This window comes from Dermacentor variabilis, chromosome 11 (genome assembly GCF_050947875.1).
Source record: "Dermacentor variabilis isolate Ectoservices chromosome 11, ASM5094787v1, whole genome shotgun sequence".
Classification (NCBI taxonomy): Eukaryota; Metazoa; Arthropoda; class Arachnida; order Ixodida; family Ixodidae; genus Dermacentor; species Dermacentor variabilis.
The window spans coordinates 111237014-111252569 of NC_134578.1; the positions used below are offsets into that span (position 1 = coordinate 111237014).

Below are 15556 nucleotides of genomic sequence, written 5' to 3' on the forward strand. Positions count from 1 at the left end.
GGTGTTAGCAACCATGCTGCTCCAGAAGTGGGATATCGTTACTAGGCATCAGTGATGAAGGCGAAGTCAAGATTGGGATAGGCGTATAGATGAATCTTACTCCTCTCCTTTGAACCATTTCTTGCCTCGCATGCATACTCTCATCATCATCATCATCAGCCTAGTTACGCCCACTGCAGGGCAAAGGCCTGTCCCATACTTCTCCAACTACCCCGGTCATGTACTAATTGTGGCCATGTTGTCCCTGCAAACATCTTAATTTCATCCGCCCACCTAACTTTCTGCCGCCCCCTGCTACGCTTCCCTTCCCTTGGAATCCAGTCCGTAACCCTTAATGACCATCGGTTATGTTCCCTCCTCATTACATGTCCTGCCCATGCCCATTTCTTTTTCTTGATTTCAACTAAGATGTCGTTTACCCGCGTTTGTTGCCTCACCCAATCTGCTCTTTTCTTATCCCTTAACGTTACACCCATCATTCTTCTTTCCATAGCTCGTTGCGTCGTCCTCAATTTCAGCAGAACCCTTTTCGTAAGCCTCCACGTTTCTGCCCCATATGTGAGTACTGGTAACACACAGCTGTTATACACTTTCCTTTTGAGGGATAGTGGCAACCTGCTGTTCATGATTTGAGAATGCCTGCCAAACGCACCCCAGCCCATTCTTATTCTTCTGGTTATTTCAGTCTCATGATCCGGATCCGTGGTCACTACCTGCCCTAAGTAGATGTATTCCCTTACCACTTCCAGTGCTTCGCTACCTATCGTAAACTGCTGTTCTCTTCCGAGACTGTTAAACAATACTTTAGTTTTCTGCAAATTAATTTTCAGACCCACCCTTTTGCTTTGCCTCTCCAGGTCAGTGAGCATGCATTGCAATTGGTCTCCTGAGTTACTAAGCAAGGCAATATCATCAGCGAATCGCAAGTTGCTAAGGTATTCTCCATCAACTTTGATCCCCAATTCTTCCCACTCCAGGCCTCTGAATACCTCCTGTAAACATGCTGTGAATAGCATTGGAGATATCGTATCTCCCTGTTTGACGCCTTTCTTTATAGGGATTTTGTTACTTTCTTTGTGGAGGACTACGGTGGCTGTGGAGCCGCTATAGATATCTTCCAGTATTTTTACATATGGCTCATCTACACCCTGATTCCGTAATGCCTCCATGACTGCTGAGGTTTCGACTGAATCAAACGCTTTCTCGTAATCAATGAAAGCTATATATAAGGGTTGGTTATATTCTGCACATTTCTCTATCACTTGATTGACAGTGTGAATATGGTCTATTGTTGAGTAGCCTTTACGGAATCCTGCCTGGTCCTTTGGTTGACAGAAGTCTAAGGTGTTCCTGATTCTATTTGCGATTACCTTAGTAAATACTTTGTAGGCAATGGAGAGTAAGCTGATCGGTCTATAATTTTTCTAATACTCTAAACACGTTTAAATAAAAGTATTGTATGCAAAAAGCTTGATCTGGGATGGCGGGTTCTTTAGCTTGTGTCTAAACTCTTACAACGTTTGCGCCCTTTGGGGTTTATGTTGTACTAAAACAATGATCACCAGCTGCATTGCTTGCATTTCCTTTCTTGAAAACTCAGGGCTCGCAACTTTCCTGTCGAGAGTGCTTTGTCACGCTGATAACGCGCAAGCCGTTCATGACTTGGAAGTACCGGGCTCATTAACCTGAAGGAAGGAAATGCGGGCAAGACAGATGACGATTATCTTTGTGGGACCATGTAAGCCCCAAAGGGTGTAAACGTTTTTAAGAGTGTAAGAAGTCCCAGTTTTCTAGAAGCAGATAAACAAATGTCGTCACTATTACTATGATAGTCGGCTGGTAATTGTAACTCCCAAATACTGAAAATTTTGAACTTCCACAAAGTATTATTATTTAACGTGTACCTAGACGTGAATGGACTAATGTTTTTTGAGAGTCAGATAAAGTGTGATTCTGTATGCTTAATTCCATGTACCAGGTGTTACACTAATCAGAGAAATAATTTGGGTTCTTAGTACACTCTGGGTGTCGTTTCCACATTTAGTTGTCTTGTAAAAGATGGACTAATCCGCAAAAACCTTCAAGTTTATCGAGGAGGTGTCTATTGATGAAGCGATGTCATTAATGAAGATTAGAAACAAAGCAGGGCCAAGGACACTATCCCCTAGAGAACTCCCGAGGTTAACGATAGAACTTCAGAGCTGGAACCTTCGACCTGTAAAAACTGCTCTCGATTGATGAGGTAGGAGTGGACCTAGTTAATTAAACTAATGGGCAGATTAGTGCTCGTAAACTTCATGAGTAGTTTGCCGTGACAGGCACAGTCTAAGGCTTTTGTAAAATTTTAGAGCGCAGTACCTATTTGGCCGCCCTTATGAAGTGCTGCTGCGAAGTTGCCAACAATGGTGATGAGTTGGATGTTACTAGACAGGCCTTTCAAAAGCCATGCTGGAAGGGAGTCCAAGAGATTGGACTAGCACCACCAGGCATATAGGCTCGACGATGGTAGCCGCGACATCGACGCACTCACCTGATAAATATATGGCAATTTTGTGTGGGTCTTCTGTTCCTACAATTTCGTGACTCAGACCTGATACTAAACCACAACTGTATACGGCTACCAAGTTTCTTCTCGATACCATGGAACCGGCCGCCGAATAACGACGCCTCGATGAACGCCGAAGAACACCTTCCGCCGCCAAACTCAGACTTCCCGATCTCTGGCCCTCGGACTGTGGACTCTGGTTCGTCACCATCGATGCGCAGTTTCACCGTCACCGACTCATTCAGGCACCGTCATCTCAGGCACGAAGTACGACAACGTCGTGCTTAACCCGACTACTGCAGCTTTCGTCCGCGACGTTTTGCTAGCTCCTCCGCCTGATGATCAGTACGACATCCTCAAGCAAGAGTTACTACGGTGCTCCACCGACTCTGAGTCATGACGGATTCAACAGCTCCTCTCATCGGATGAACTTGGCGACTGCAAACCGACTGAGCTGCTTCGCCGCATGACGCAACTCCTAGGAACAAGTCCGTCATCAGCAGACTCGAAAATCCTTCGAAAGCTCTTCTTCCAGCGTCTACCGAACCAAGTGCGCACGATTTGATGTGCCTCACCTACTACGACATCTGTCCAGGCCTTAGCGACGATGCAAGTCCCGATTGCGGATTCTTTCTATCCTGTGACATTTGCTGTTGACCGCTGTAATGCACCAGTGAATTGTAATGCGTCAGTGCCGTCCGCCTTGCAACTTTCCGGGAAACGGTCGGGCCCGTCACTGATGACGGCTAGTGCTATTGGCTGTACATCAAGCCGTCTCTACTACGTCCCCGGCCATGTCACGAAAGTTCACTATCTTGTAGACACTGGTGCGGAAATTTGTGCCATTGCCCCGAATTTTCAAGACGGCAAGGAGACATCGGCATGACACGTCTTTTCTTACTGGTGTCATTGGTTCCAACATTAAAACGTACGGCCAGAAATCTCTTACTCTTGACCTTGGTCTGCGACGCCGCCCTTTTCGATGGCTATTCAACGTCGCTGACGTCCGCAGGCTGACCATCGGCGCTCCATTTCCGTGGAACTTTAACCTCCTCGTCGACCTTAGCCACCGCCACCTTCTCGACTCCTCAACAAACCTGTCATTACAAGTTATCACTACATCTGTGCACCACCTTTGCGTCTCGTAAAAGCACATACCCAGGCACCGAAATCGGGGTCCACCATCCTGCTGAAATTTCCAGAGCTGTTCGAACCACCTCGCCAGATCGTCCAATGGTTCACAATATCACGTCCTACATTATGAATAAAGGACCACCAGTATACACCCGACCTCGCGGCTTAGCACCAGACCGTCTGAAAATTGCAAAGCAAGAAGTCGAACACATGCTCGAGTTGAGCTTCGTTCATCCTTCCGCTGGACGTTGGTCTTCTGCTTTACACATGGTGCCCAAGAAGACGGGTGATTCGTGGCCGTGAGGCGATTACCGCGCCTCAAACGAAGTGACGATTCCCGATTGGTACCATATACCCCACATTCCCCGATTCCACCGTATCGCTTAATCGTTGCTGCATATTTAGCAAGGTGGATCTAGTAAAAACCTACCACCAGATTCCTGTCGAGCCTTGCGGCATTCATAAAACCGCAATCATTACCCTTTTGGCATGTTTGAATACCTGCGCATGTCATTCGGCCTCCGCAATGCCGCTCAAGATTTCAGCGGTTCGTCGATCAAGTATTCCGTGGCCTGACTCATTGCTTCGTCTATTTAAACGACATTCTTGTATTCAGTGGCTGTGCTGTGAACACGAATCTGACCCACGTAAGGTGTTTGGACGCCTCGTTCAATATAGCCAGGCTGTAAACATCTCGAAGAGTGAATCTGGCATTGCTTGTCTCGATTTCCTGGGCCATCGAGTACACGAGCATGGCAACCAACCCTTCGCATCCAGTGTACAAGCCATTAAAGATTTTACCAGTTCGTCTTCCCCCAAGCGATTACGGGGATTTCTGGGCCTCATCAATTACTATCGCCGTTTCATTCATTTTTGCGCTTCAATTTTGCACCCTCCGCACATTCTACTCTCTGGCACAACACGAGCTAGTATGCCTATATCATGGAATAATGCTGCTGAATCTCCTTTTATCTCTCCCAAAAACGCCCTTGCTACCTCTACTCTACTGGCACAACCGCAACCCGACGCTCCAATGTCTGTTATGGTAGACGCCTCTGACGTAGCAGTTGGCACCGTGTTTCAAGAGCTGGTTGGCTAGACATGGCAGCCTATATCTTTCTTTTCAAGGAAGCTGACACCGCAGGAAAACCGCTACGGTACATTTAATTGCGGAATGCTAGGATTCTACCTCGCAGTCCGCAACTTCTGTCACAATCTTGAAGGACATCAGTTCTTTATTCTCACCGACCACAAACCACTCATTTATGCTATTACCTCCAACAGTTTCTTGTACACTCCCCGCGAAATTTGCCAGCTTGCATATATCTCTGAATTCCCTACTGATATTCGGCATATCAGTGGTTCCGATAAACCCGTTGCTGACGCTCTGTCACGGATACATATAAATGCAAACCAAGTAAATTGTTCCGGCATTGACTTTGTTCGCCTCGCTACCGCTCGACGCAGAGAGCGTGAACTTCAGTCACCTAGGACTGCCATAGATTCTCCGCGCTTCGAAGATATCTTGCTGCCTGGCTGCAGCGTCATATGGATATGCGACATGTCTACAGGTCATCCTCGACCACACGTTCCACAATTTCGACAGCATACTTTTGACGCACTGCATTCCTTATCGCACTCTGGAGTACGTGCCACACGACGCCTGGTCACTTTCCGCTATCTGTGACCGCGTATGAACGCTGACGTGCGTTACTAGGCTTGGGCATGCATACAATGCCAGCCCGGCAAAGTCAGTCGACGCACTATGAGCGTGCCTGGTCATTTTCCACCACCAGACGTTCGTTTCAGTCACGTTCGCATCGATATTGTTGGTCCGTTACGACCGTCCTTGAACCAACGATACACACCTGTGTGTATCGACCGCTTCACACGCTGGCCTGAAGCAATGCCACTCTATCACATTACTGCAGAGTCTGGGGCCTAGGCTATCCTAAATACCGGGATTTCTCGTCATGGCGTACCACACACCATAACGACAGACACAAGAAGAGAATTTGACTCGTCCCTCTTTCGTATTCTCTCCCGTCTTCTGGGCGTAACGCACATACGAACGACAGCTTATCAACCAAGTTCCAATTACATGGGCCATGTTAGAAAACTTATACCGTCAAATGAAAGCAGCACTGATGCAGTGTTCTTCAGTAGAACTCGTTTTCGAGAGGACACTTCGCGTACCCGGCGAGTTCTTCGCAACGGAACTGTCATCGGCTGACCTACAATCTTACGCCGACCACCTTCGGATTACAACGGCCACTCTTATACCACCGCCGCTTCGTAATGACCGCAGAAGTGTTTACATGAGCCCATATTTACTTCGTAGTAGTCACGTATTTATCCGTCACGACGCTACTCGCGCTCCTTTACAAGCTACTTACGACGGTCCCTTCAAAGTCCTCAAGCGTGACGCCAAACGTTTCACTCTTCTTGTCAGCGGACGCGAAGTGACAATTTCGATCGACCGCTTGAAGCCAGCTCATCTAGACGCTGACAGTGCTATGTCTAAAACTTAAGAGGAAGCTTTAGCTCGGGCCCAACTCCGACGCGGCCTATTCAAATGCATGTAAAACGCAAAAACGTTTTTGTGAGATAACCCCTGGACCGATTTTAATGAAATTTGTTGCATTTGAAAAAGAAAGTTAAATTCTAGTGACTGTTGGAAGCGGAATTTCGATTTAGGGCTTGAATTTTCTTAAAAAGATTTTCAAATATTTGACCGTCTGAAAAAAATAGAAGCACGAAGTTTACAAATTCATAGCTCTGCATAAAAAACTCATATCGCGGTTCTGTAAACGCCATCCATTAGATCATTCAAAGCGGACAAATTTGATGTGTCATTTTACATCTTACGTGATTTTATTACGTTGGTTACAAGGGTTCTGCAAAAGTTGCATTTCCCTATTGCTAAAATTTTCTATATTCATGAGTAACATATCAATTTTGTCCGCTTTAGATGTACTATTGGATAGAATTCACAGAATTGTATTATCATTTTTTGTTGTCGAGTTACAGAGGTGTAAACTTGATAGTTTCGTTTTCTGAAAATTTTCGATTTTTGCCAATTTTTAATAAAATATTCACGACCTAACTCGAAAATCCGAAACCAACAGTCACTAGATTTTAAGCCTTTCTTTTAAATGCAACAAACCTCGTCAAATTTGGTGCAGTGGTTGCCGAGAAAAACGAATTCTCCTTTTACATGTATTTAGATAGGAGCACCCGAGCTAAAGCTTCCTCTTAAACCGCTCAGCGCCAGTGCCTCCATCGCTAGAGGGGTGGGGGGACGGGGACGAAGCCATGTGGTGGACAGTACTCATAGAGCCCCTCTGTGGAACGAGAAGAGGCTGGACTAGCGCCATAAGGCACGTTAGCCACGACATCGACGCAGTCACGTGATAAATAAATTGCAATTCTTTCGTGCCTCCTTTTTCTACAGTGATGTGTTCATGTTTGCCTGTGTACGCTGACAACATGCTTGTTAATTTAGTTAGCAAGCGAATATTTGCAAGTTTATACGGTCTAATAAACTACTATTCTTAAGAAGCGTAGACTGTTGGGCCAGTTGGTGCATCATGTAGTGTTGAGTGGAAATACGGGCGGGAAAAAACGGAATGGACAGGAGAGGTGCTCGCTTACTACTGACGCTTTATGAAAGGTTTTCCAGGAAGCGAAAGGCCGCGGATCCGCAGTCAGAAGGCTGATACAGAGTTCATGCATATTCAGATGCAAAAGTTGTAAAAATATAGGCGAAAATATCGCCCAAAGTGATAACAAATTTCTTTGTCCATCAGCGAAACTGATAGGACATTGACACACGTCGCAGATTGTGCGCATATCTGGCCAGCCTCAGCAATTTCACTCACAAATCTGTCATTTGAGTTGTTTAAGATGATTGCATTTCCAATAGCGGAATGCAACCGTAATATTTGATGTGTGCAATTAGGTGCATACCACCCGCCGCAGCCTTTAAAGGCGCTGAGTGCTCCCTGAGTCGGTTGTTTATACATCGGCCCATTTGAGAAATGTGAACTTTACCACAGCGCAGCGGAATCTGGTAAACGACTTCAGTGGTGGAAGTCACAAGGGCTTTACATGTCTCCTCTCACATGCACTTTTTTCACTTTTCGCTCCGATCACCTATTAGGGAGCACAACTTAAAGAGCTTACAAGGGGCTGTGAAAACTACGTCCATCTAATGCTTGCGTCCTACTTTCTTCAGGTTGTGCGAAACTGCCTGTATTCATGGCATCACCACAACTTTTTTTGGTTTCCGCTTTTCCTGTGTGGTTGCGGCGGCTGCCATATTGAGCTTTTGAAAGCGAACCTTTCACGGCCACCAACAGACTGGTGCAGAAACCCAAGGTTTCCAGGCGTGACACCTGTAAGGGGAAGCTGTGTTCGGCTTTGTGCGTGCAAGACTTTCTCAAAGCCAAATTTAGGCAGGACAATGTTATCGCTCGTATGACGAGCTTCATGTGTGAAAAGCCGTAAGGTAAAAGGCTTTTCTCGAAGCGGGGTAAATATTGTCGACATATATGATCACCCCATTTAAAATACAAAGTCTTAATTCGTATAACTGTCTACGCATTTGCAATGGCAATCGATGCTTTGCCTTTCGGGTGAAACTGCGACTTTTTAAAATATATTTTCGTTTTGGGACCTTCAACTATATCTCTGAATGATAACCGGTGGTTATTTAAATCCAATGTAACTGAACTTACTAATCAATTCATGCCACTTCGCAAAATCAAGAACAAGAAATCACCGTTGTTGGCATCAGCCTTAAAACGACTACTAAATAAACAAAAGCGTTTGCACTGATAAGGAAGACTATCAGGTGCACCAGCCCGGTGGGCAGCGTATCAGCTCGCTGCAAATGATTATACGCATTCCTTGTCCATTGCCAAGAATGCCATTTATTAAAGTACGCTTGCTACGATTATTTAATTACTATTAGATAGCAATTAAACAGCGTAAATTTTGGCAGATCATCAATAGTGAGACTAAATGCATACTTTAACTAAGGGATGGTAATGACGTAGTAATCGTGAGGGAGACGTGTTGTATGCTTAATTCCGTTTTTTCGTCTTGTTTTTTGCCGGCGTACCCACCACGCTTCCGAATATATGTTCCCGTTTATTGTTTTATTCCCAAGGATTCGATTGATCTTGATTATGTTGGTACATGTGACGTTATTCACAACCCAAAACATTCTTCTCCGGATGAAGGGGGCGATCAATTTACGTTCTTAGAAAATACAAAAGTCTAGCCATTCATTACACTGTCCTTGTAACTTTTGTACTCTCCTGGGACTAGTGTACTTCCTCTTGATCGGAAGGTTGGGAAGGTGGTTCCCGTGCGCAAAACTGGCAAAGTATATTCTCCCAGCAATTAGAGACCAATTTCATTATCAAGCATACCGTGTTAGCTCATGTAGCACGTAATTTACTGTCGCATTGTTTATCTTCTTGAGCTGAATTCTTGTTTAAGAGCACATCAACACGTGAGGCAGGATCATTCTTGCGAAACTCAGCTTCTCTCGTTTGCTCACGATATATTTTCTGCTATCGACTTCATCTTGATTGATTCTGATAAAGCGTTCGACCATGTTTTCCATCAACTCCTGTCAACTAAGTGTACTGAGCCTAAACCCCAAAGTTTTAAAATGGATTGAGTGCATTGTTAAATAAACGCGTACGCTTCGTAACAGCTAAGAGTCATGAATATGCCACCTCTTTTTAATGTCTGGTGTGCCTCAATGGTCTGTTTTAGGTTCCTTAGTATGTCTCGTGCAGATTAACGATTTACCTTGTAATATATTGTCACGTAGTAGTGACGGTGAAGAACTCAGCAAAAGTGTGATTGCCGAAACTAGCGTTTTATTGGACGAACCTGTGCCCTCATATGCAAGTTACACTCAAAGAACAACGATAGCGGTGAACACAGTCGGCAATCGTCGAAATTTGATCAGCGGGTCAAGCGCGTGAGCTTTTATACATGAGCCATCGAACATTATAGAGTAATCGCTGGTGCCCGCGTGTATTCAGGAGGTTCTGCACCATACGCGTCGCGCATACGTGCAATCAGATTACACAAGGTTCGACGACAACAGACAGCAGATAGAACCATCGATAGCACTCCCGAAACTTCCGATACATACAGGCGCGTCCTTCGTTGAGAGATAACACTTGTTAGACGCTGAAAAGTGCTCACCCGAAAAAGATAAACAAGTCCACGCGTCAATATCCTACTCTGAAACTATTTTCTGGTCATTGTATGATTTACCATGGAATATTAACTTAGGCAGACAATGTTGCCCTTCAATCTGACCCTGACATTGTTTTTACGTGGCGTAATAATTGATTAATGCAACTTATTGTTAACAAATGTAAAGCCGTGAGAAATACCCGTCATACTAATCATTCTCTTCCTCGTAATTATTTTCTTAATAACGCTCCCCTTTCTCAAGTCAGCAACTACAAATACCTGGGATTATACAACGCCGAGAACCTTTCGTAGCAAAATCATAATTAACAAATAGTCAGTAATGCTACATTTCTTTGGTTACATGAACGCAAATTCTCCCTCGGTCCTACTAACCTAAAGTTTCCTTTTTTATAAGACATTTGTTCATTGGAAACTCGACTATATATGCGTCCGCTATGTTCGACCCACATGTTCAGTCCTTGTCGCTCTGCATCGAAACCATCTGAAATGATTCTGCACGTTTCATTTTCTCTAAACACTGCCGCACTGCAAATGTCACATCAATCAAGCCATCTTTAATTTTGCCAGATATTTTGCTTCGACGTAAATCTGCTCGAATCGGCCTTTTGCTTAAAGTATACCATTCCAACCCGGTCCTACATGAATCGCTCTTCACAGGAGCCACCTATATTTGTTTCCGGAACGCCAAGCGGTTTAATGTTGTGCCTAATTGTCGTAGTCACATAAATTTTCATTTTTTTGTACAAACCATCAGCACGGAGTGGAATTTCCTTCCCGCCAACAGCTTCTCCATCATCATCATCAATAATTTTAGGAATGCAATTGCCAGTAATTTGATGCGACTGCACCGTGTTACCCACTCCTGTCTGTAATGTGAGTTATCCGGAGAGTAAATAAATGAAATAACGACGTCGGTGAAAAACGAGAAGCGCGCACGATTCAATGCTAGCAATTGTTGATGTTCTCAAAACGTTCACGCTTGGAATCAACATTTTGTGAACTTTACAACTCCCTAAGGAATAAAAAGTCATTATTCTCTCCTAGTACGCTTTTAAGAACTATGAAGTTACAAGAAATGCAGTATTGGCAAATGTTCAATGCACAGAATTATTTAGAGCATAACATAGTTAAGGCCAACCTGCTGAGAAAGCAAGCTGAATTTATGTGAGGCATAAAATTCTGACAAGAGCAGAAATTTTACGCAGGCCAGAGCATTACGGCACATATATGACCTTCGCGACATTACTCGTGCCACATTGAAGCATTGTCTTGGCGCCTTGAACCCCTTTTTTTTTGCAACGTGATATCTGAAATTATTGTCAAATTTCTAATTTTACTTCAGACAACCTTACTCCAAATCCTGTTGGTTACACAGTAGTTGCTTAAGCGAGGACATGTATATAAAATATCAAAAAGATCTGAATACATTCAGGGGCATTGTGCTCAAGATTCAAATATCTTTTAATAACTCGATTGCAGGCAAAAGTAAGGAGTGCGGAAAGTGAAGGTAAAGGCAGAGCTCTACGTGGACGTACCTTTAGAAAGAGCTGAAAGTACACCTGCGATGAGAGAAGCTGTAGTACTAAACGGTACCTGGATGCCTTGTCTGGCCCAAGAGTTTGACAGTGAAAGGTAATGCAGTTTACTTCTTGCAGCTATTCTGTCGTCTGTCGCAGCTGTCATTGTGCTTACTAGCAACAAAAAGTGGCCAAAATAAAGAAGTTCCGGTATAAGCCATCTCACGACGACTGTCGACGTTAATGCGATTGGCACTCGAGCAACGCAGCAACTCGACGTTCTAACTTCGGAGTCATAGATGTTACACCTGCATGACTTGGTGTCAAGATTAGAGAAGATGTGATCCATTATTGTAGTCTTATTGCTTTGACACGAGACGGTACTTTAATTGCATTGTGAAATCCATATGACGTGACAACATTGAGGCATTCATTGCCAAATTTCTTGATAGCGTAAATATTGAAATTACCGCACAATATTGTTGGAACATCAACGCTGGCCAAGGAAATTAATAAGCGCTAAAATTTATATAGAAATGTAGGCGCTGCTCCGTTCGGGTGTCAACAGACAACTGTGAAAAACCCTGTACACATCTGATACGAGAGCACCGAGCTCCGCTATCAAGGAAAATGAATGTTCAGGCGAAACGGAGAAAGTTATTAATGACTTGACAAATAAAGCTATACCCCTTTGTTGCTCCGCTACCTGTCTGGCGACGAACAGAAAAAAAGAAAGGTGTACCCCGGTAACTCGTGCGACTCAACTTGTAGTTGGCCATGCTGTGCATACCGCGATAAAGCCAAACGAAAAGACATGTAAGAACAGCAGTAAGCACAGACTCAACATTTGTACGTTAACTGGGAATATTGCAGTTGATGAGAGCGTTAGAGCGAAAGCTGCAAACAATTTTTTTTTGCAGATTGTATAACGCACGTTGTTTGAATCAAGCATGCACTTATAGGTGAAGGGTCATTGTGATTTTAAATCTGCAGGACCTATGCACTGCTTGCCTTCCGCGCAAACGCCTTTTCGTTCGAGACACATGCAAATTTCCATTTTTTTCGCGCTTCTTAGCTTTAGTAATCAGAGTTTTTACTTCTAAACACAAATGGTCGTCAATATGAACAACACCAGCGGCATTATAACCTAGATTCTGAGGGTCCGTTTTTCTTCTCATTTTCTTGTAGGGCGCAGACTCTTGCATAGCAGAACGAACACTGAGCACTGCGCTTGACCTATCCTTGTTTCTTCTTGGAACGCGATGAATCACATCGATGTCAACATGAGACAGAGCAATGACATGTTTTTCTCCGAAGGACGGTATCGCATGAAATATGTTCCCATTCTGTTTACAAAGAAGCCCTTTAATATCCAAATATTTGAGCCTGATACACCATTTGAGCTTGATAATTTCACTGCGAGCGGTTTCAAGAAAACTTCTGAGTTCACTGTTTTCCTTCTCTAGTGCAGCCTGTTCTTTTTTTCTCGATTACCTACAGCAGACTTGAAATCCTCGAAATTAGAGGTTAGAAAATTCAGCGACTGCTTGATACCCTGTGTCTCATTCCGATGACCAGAACTATGCCAGTCAACTTTTTCTGACAGTTCTGCTAGAAATTTCGCAAGTATTTTAATCGTGTTTGGTGATCTTCAGTCATTTTCAAGCATGTGTTTCTTCAAGACCACTCTTGGGCAGCGGAACGCCGAGAAGACAGATAGTATGAAGAAGAGAGCTGCCGCAGCACCAGCGTGCAAACATCTAGATGCGAAAGAAAAGTTCTAAAATATTATTTCGGTTGCATATTCTTTGCGGCGCCAAATGGAAATAATACACCAGACAAGATTCGCACATTACTCATCTTAGCTCTCCCTGGAATTTTTTTTTCTTCCAAGACCTCGAGGAGCACAATACACGAGACTGACGTAGTGGCCGCGTCGCGGTAAAAGCTTGTCCTCCCTGCGTGGAGGGAGCCTAACCGACTCTGCAGGCATATTTACTAAAGTTGTTCTCTCTCTCTCTCTCTTCTGCAAAACGGAGTGGCGTACTGAGGGCACATAAAACTGCAAGTTTTTATCCAAACCTTGTTACTTACTTCATCAATGTGGCGTGGCGTATCATAAAATATATTCGCGCATTTTTCACTTTCTTAAACAAACAAATAGGCAGATACCCTGCACTGTGGGATTCTAGGCAAAACACTAGGCTTTTGGGATTCTAGGGTTCTAGCATGCACTAGGCTTCTAGGTACGAAGCATAACCTGGCCGGTGTGGCATGAGGATATTGTTTCACTCCATTCCGTTTCTGACTGGCCGATGCCGTTGAAGATGTAAGCGGAGCAGCGCTGGGACCACTGGAGAAGCGCGAAAATAGCAGTGTCGGAATAGAATTTTACATTATTCTAGCCCTTACCTCCTTCTCGTACGGAGCGATAGCCACTTGGCTGATACGGTGGATGGAAGGGAGGGAATATGATCGACCGAAAGGGGATCCTTGCGTTGCAGCGGTCCAATTTTCTACGTGATTTCTAGGTGATTTTTACTGGTGTAACACTAGCTACGGTTAATCCCTTAGTAGGTTTTGTGTTGTGAATGACTGGTGTTGATACTTTATTTTATTTCTTTCTTGTTCACAGTCCCGCTTATATTTTTTGAGCCACTGAACAATGTACATTTAGCGGCAAGTCAGCGTTTGCGCCATCTGCTCTTCCGCCGTTCTTGTGTTTCCTGCGCCTACCCATTGCTCGCCTAAAGCGAACCAGGCAAGCGATGCGAGCAGGTCTCACCTAGGCTCTGGTGCGGATAGTTGATGACCCACTCGACGGCAGAAGACAGGAAACCGTGCACGAGAATCACGGGTGGTCTTCGGCTCCGAGGCGGAGGAAAGGGAAAGACACCCCGGCCGTGCGGAATGCGTTGCATCGACAGCACGTAGCTGTCCTGCGTGGTGACAGCGAACTCCTGGCAGTGGTAGCCCTTGCTACGGATCAGGTCCGCCTGCAAGCACGTGCAAGTGCCTTGACGCCTTGCCTTGCGCATGGAGTAATTAATCATATTGAACGTGTAATAAGTGTTATCGTTAATTAGCATCTATACGAGGGATGTGTCGTGGGTGATTACCATCGTACATGCTGACAGGTCTTTTATTCGTGAGCCGTCCTTATATACAAAGTTGAATTGTCGATTAGAACCCTTGAAAGTCGTACAGGTCCGTAGGAATTCATGGTGGGGAAAGGCAGCGCATGCAAACGCGGACTTTGCGGAAATGATAGTGCCGATATTGATCACAACGGCAGATGTATTAGTAATGCAGAAACACGTCCTGAAATAACCGCATTTCAGTGGTCTCAAGCCGAATTTATAAAATTGCAGATTATTTTTTTTTGAAGCTGCGCTAGGCGATGCCACTGCCCATAAACATAATTGTACAATTCTCTGTTTTTCCTGTAATGAACTACTTTTTATCGAATTTTCTAACACTCCCCCATCAGCAACCCAATATTCAAAGAAGTGCAGCACGTAGCGTTGCTAGGTTACCCTACGACGCCCACTTGTCCCCATATGTAGGAACTCGATAATACTACGCTATCGCAACTGTAAAACAAAATAATAATGAGTCGGTACCCCATTAAAATATAAAAAGTACAACACATTATTCCCAAATCCTGTAGTCTAAAGCATACTTTGCTTAATTCAACGCAAGCCCGGTAAAATATTTGGTATAGCCGAAGAGTTAGAGCCACTTCGCGTCATCAAATGTTATCAGCAATTCTGCAATCTGACATGGTAAATAGTTTCTTTATTATTAAATAATCATGTAATCCGAGTGCATGTAAGTGTACACTTATTATCACGTGTCTTACATAGCTTGTGAATTTTGAGTATTCATTTTATGTCTAAAATTGTTATAAAGAACTTACTGACCAGCCGCTTCCTTTTCTACGATTTGAATACCTTGTTTGTTGGGTGTTGTCCTGTTGCTCTTAATTTACTTTCCCATTGCTTTATTGCCACCGTGTCGACACTTTATTTGCAGTTTTTCATGTATGCGCCACAAAATGCTAAGTTGTTTTGAAATGCCCTTAGGGACTAAGCACACATATAATTCATAAATT

At 44.1% G+C, this 15556-nt stretch overlaps 1 protein-coding gene across 1 annotated transcript in view; it reads right to left on the reverse strand.

Moving 5' to 3' along the window:
• The window catches only part of LOC142563429 (lipase member K-like), a 53662-nt gene extending 39292 nt beyond the window's left edge, over positions 1-14370 (reverse strand). Inside the window, exon 1 of the mRNA XM_075673983.1 lies at positions 14228-14370. Within this exon, the coding sequence (XP_075530098.1) occupies positions 14228-14363 (136 nt within the window). The 5' untranslated portion in view covers positions 14364-14370. The remainder of the gene's footprint in view (positions 1-14227) is intronic.
• Positions 14371-15556: the final 1186 nt, after the last annotated feature.